At 32.7% G+C, this 3,326-nt stretch overlaps 1 protein-coding gene across 1 annotated transcript; it reads left to right on the plus strand.

Moving 5' to 3' along the window:
• Window positions 1-456: 456 nt before the first annotated feature.
• Window positions 457-2,338, plus strand: LOC131611780 (dof zinc finger protein DOF5.1-like). The gene is made up of 2 exons (XM_058883663.1): window positions 457-921; window positions 1,064-2,338. Exons 1-2 carry the CDS (start codon window positions 868-870, stop codon window positions 2,045-2,047), a joined length of 1,038 nt encoding a protein of 345 aa, XP_058739646.1. The 5' UTR covers window positions 457-867; the 3' UTR covers window positions 2,048-2,338.
• Window positions 2,339-3,326: the final 988 nt, after the last annotated feature.

Below are 3,326 nucleotides of genomic sequence, written 5' to 3' on the forward strand. Positions count from 1 at the left end.
GAATGAATGCATATTCACTGCTGCCTCCAAGATCGTAATTAAGGGCATGCAAGAAAAATTACTTATTATATTAGTTATAAAATTTGACATATTCACTGATAGATCACGACAAAATAAAACTCTATATAATTTATCATAAAAAACATGTTTTTAAAAACTTAAAACGGCTTTAATTATTGATGTACGCATTCACGCATTCGATGCGTGGCCATTCAGTTGCAATATGATGATTTAAAAAATAATATTTTTTAATTATAATTTAAAATTTAAATTTAAACGGTTTAATATTGATCGGGAATGCTTGCATAGAATATAGGTTGGTCAGCATACACAAACCCTATCTTTTCTTTTCTTTTTTCCTCTCTTATTAAAATATAACATGACATATCAAACTCAATACTTAGCTTTTATTTTTCATGCACAAGGATGGAGAGAGAGAGAAGCACTATAACAATCTCTTTTTCTAAGTTCTTACAAGGCATCAAAAAAGAAGCTTATAGGTTAAGAAACATCACCTTCTCAAAATCCTGAAAAGCAATAAAACAAAAAGAGATATATAGGGAAATGGGAGGGAAAACAATAATGAAACAATAAACAAAAACAAAATTTTATATATATACTCAAAAGCATCTTCCTTTATTTTTAGGTTCTCATCACCACCACCTTAACCCTTTGATCCCTCTCTTCTTTCTTTCTTTCTTGCTTTCTCTCTTTTTCTTTCTCTCTTCTATCTTCATCTCAACCACAAACAAAAAACAAACACTATCTCTCTTTAACTTGTTCATGTGATTCTCTTCACTATTCTCTCTATCCCTTAAAACTCATCTACCTTTACAAAAGAGAAAGCTAGCTCCAAGAAGAATAACCATGGTTTATACTTCTCTCCCACCATATATGGATCAAACAAATTGGCATCAACAAGTAAGTTTTTACAAGGGTTCTTCAATTAGGTTTTTCAAAAAGAAAAGCAAAAAAAAAAATATAAAGATAAATATTCTTGCTTTACTTTTGTTTATACCCTTCTCTTGAATATACCAAATTTATTTTACTTCCTTTTTTGCAGCAACAAAATCATCATCAAGTGGCTAACGGTTCTAGTGTCAACACTCCTTTTCTAATTCCACAACCACAGCCTCCGCCATCGAACCTGACTCCATCGCAGCCTCATGGAAGCTCGATCAGGCCAGGTTCGATGGCTGATAGGGCTAGGATGGCGAACATACCTATGCAAGAACTGTCACAAAAATGTCCAAGATGTGATTCAACCAACACAAAGTTTTGCTACTTTAACAACTACAGTCTCTCCCAGCCTCGCCACTTCTGCAAGACCTGTAGACGGTATTGGACGAGGGGCGGCGCGCTTAGAAGTGTCCCGGTTGGAGGTGGTTGCCGAAGAAACAAAAGAACTAAGTCAAGCAGTAACAACACCTCGAAGTCACCGGTCAGCTCGGATCGTCAAACTAGCTCGGCGAACAACTCTCCAGCCGTACTCAGCTCCCAGACGCCACCGCCGATGAGATTCATGCCTCCTTTTCATCAACTCGGCGATCATCACCTCGGTGAAATAGGTCTAAACTATAATTTTCCTAGTCAAATGGGAGGTGTAGGAGACTTGAATTTCCATATTGGAAGCTCCTTAGGCGGTGGTAGAAGTGGTGGTTCTGCTTCGATTTTACCTACCGGTAACTTCGAGCAATGGAGAATGCCACAAACTCATCAATTTCCCTTCTTGACAAGCTTAGAAGCTTCTTCTTCACATGGAATGTTGTATCCATTTGGTAATGATCAAGAACATGCATATGGTGGTGTCTCTAAGGTATTAACAGCTTCTAGTGTGAAAATGGAAGAGAATCAATCTAAACAATTCTTGGGAATGATCAATAGTAACAACAACTCCAACAACAATAACAATAATAATAATCATAATAGTGAACAATATTGGAATGCTTCTAATGGTGATGGTGGAGGTGCTACTTCAACATGGAATGATCTTTCACCTTTTAACTCTTCTTCAGCTGCTACTACAAATTCCAACTATAGAACTTAATTTTACTATGCTTTCTTTTGAAATTTATGTTTTTTTATTCATCCAAAACAAAGTTTCATATCCACATATGGTTTAGTAGTTTGATTTCTTTTAAGGTAGAATGAAAACCCTAGGGATGTTTGTTTGTTAGATTCTTATATTTCAACTCTATGAATTTTCTTAATTTTTTTCTTTAATTTTTCTTCTAGTTATTAGGTTTAGAATATGGTTTGTGTTATATATAATCTTTACTATAAGGATTAATATTGTGATGAGTTCAAATGAATGAATATTATTGTAGTAGATAAAAAATTATGTGTTCTATAATTTTATTTGTTTATGTAAGTTTATATTAATGTTACCATCAGTTATAAATTCATCTGATAGAGAATTTTGTCGTCTATTATGATTCTCTCCGACTTGAGAGATTAGTCTACCCAGCTGCGTGTCGATGATGACTGTTTTTATTGGAAAAAATCTATGGAAACTCTTTCTAATTTCTAGTGGTGAAATATGAAATTGGTTGAATGTGATTAAATTTAATTATCAATAAAAAATACTAAAATATTTGGTTGTAGGGGTTTCATTTTCAAGAAGATTTAGGGGATATAAGGTTCTGCACTGAAAACCGTAAACAACAAAATCATATAGATATTCTGAATGTTGATTTCAACGCTTCTCAAAAGAATTTTGACTGGTCTTAATCAAAATGGTGAATCATTGGTTGGTTTTGTTTTCATAGTCAAATTGAGCACATTCAGATTGTTCTTTTTAAGATTCAAGAATTTCCTTGTGAACATATAGTAATAAAGCAAGAATGGTTGTTAAAGAATGTTTATTAAATATATTATAAACTCATGTTTTTCTTATTGTAGTGGAACAGTGTTATTTTGTAAACCGTTAAAAATTATAGAATGTTGTTGTAACGACTAAAGGAGCTTTTTCAATGATGTTATAAAAATTATAGTAAATTTTTTCTTCTAAATAGTATTGGAATAGTAAATTAATTAACCATTTAATTTACTCAACAACCACCAATTAAGCACTTATTTAACCAATCAATGGTGAATTATTTCAGAGACCAGGGTATGGGACAAACTCCAACTCCAACAACCTTCTCATCAAAAGGCTATGCTTGTCATATTATAGTGATCATGTAAATCAAATTTGGAATTTTCTAATGAATTTTCAGAACAGGTGGTAAATATTCTAGGGCAATTCTTATTCTCCAAAAACATGTTATTTTTACATTCATAAATAAAGTGATTTTGATGTTTCATCTTATGTAGCCAAACCTAGA

The sequence above is a fragment of the Vicia villosa genome, linkage group LG6, assembly GCF_029867415.1.
Source record: "Vicia villosa cultivar HV-30 ecotype Madison, WI linkage group LG6, Vvil1.0, whole genome shotgun sequence".
Classification (NCBI taxonomy): Eukaryota; Viridiplantae; Streptophyta; class Magnoliopsida; order Fabales; family Fabaceae; genus Vicia; species Vicia villosa.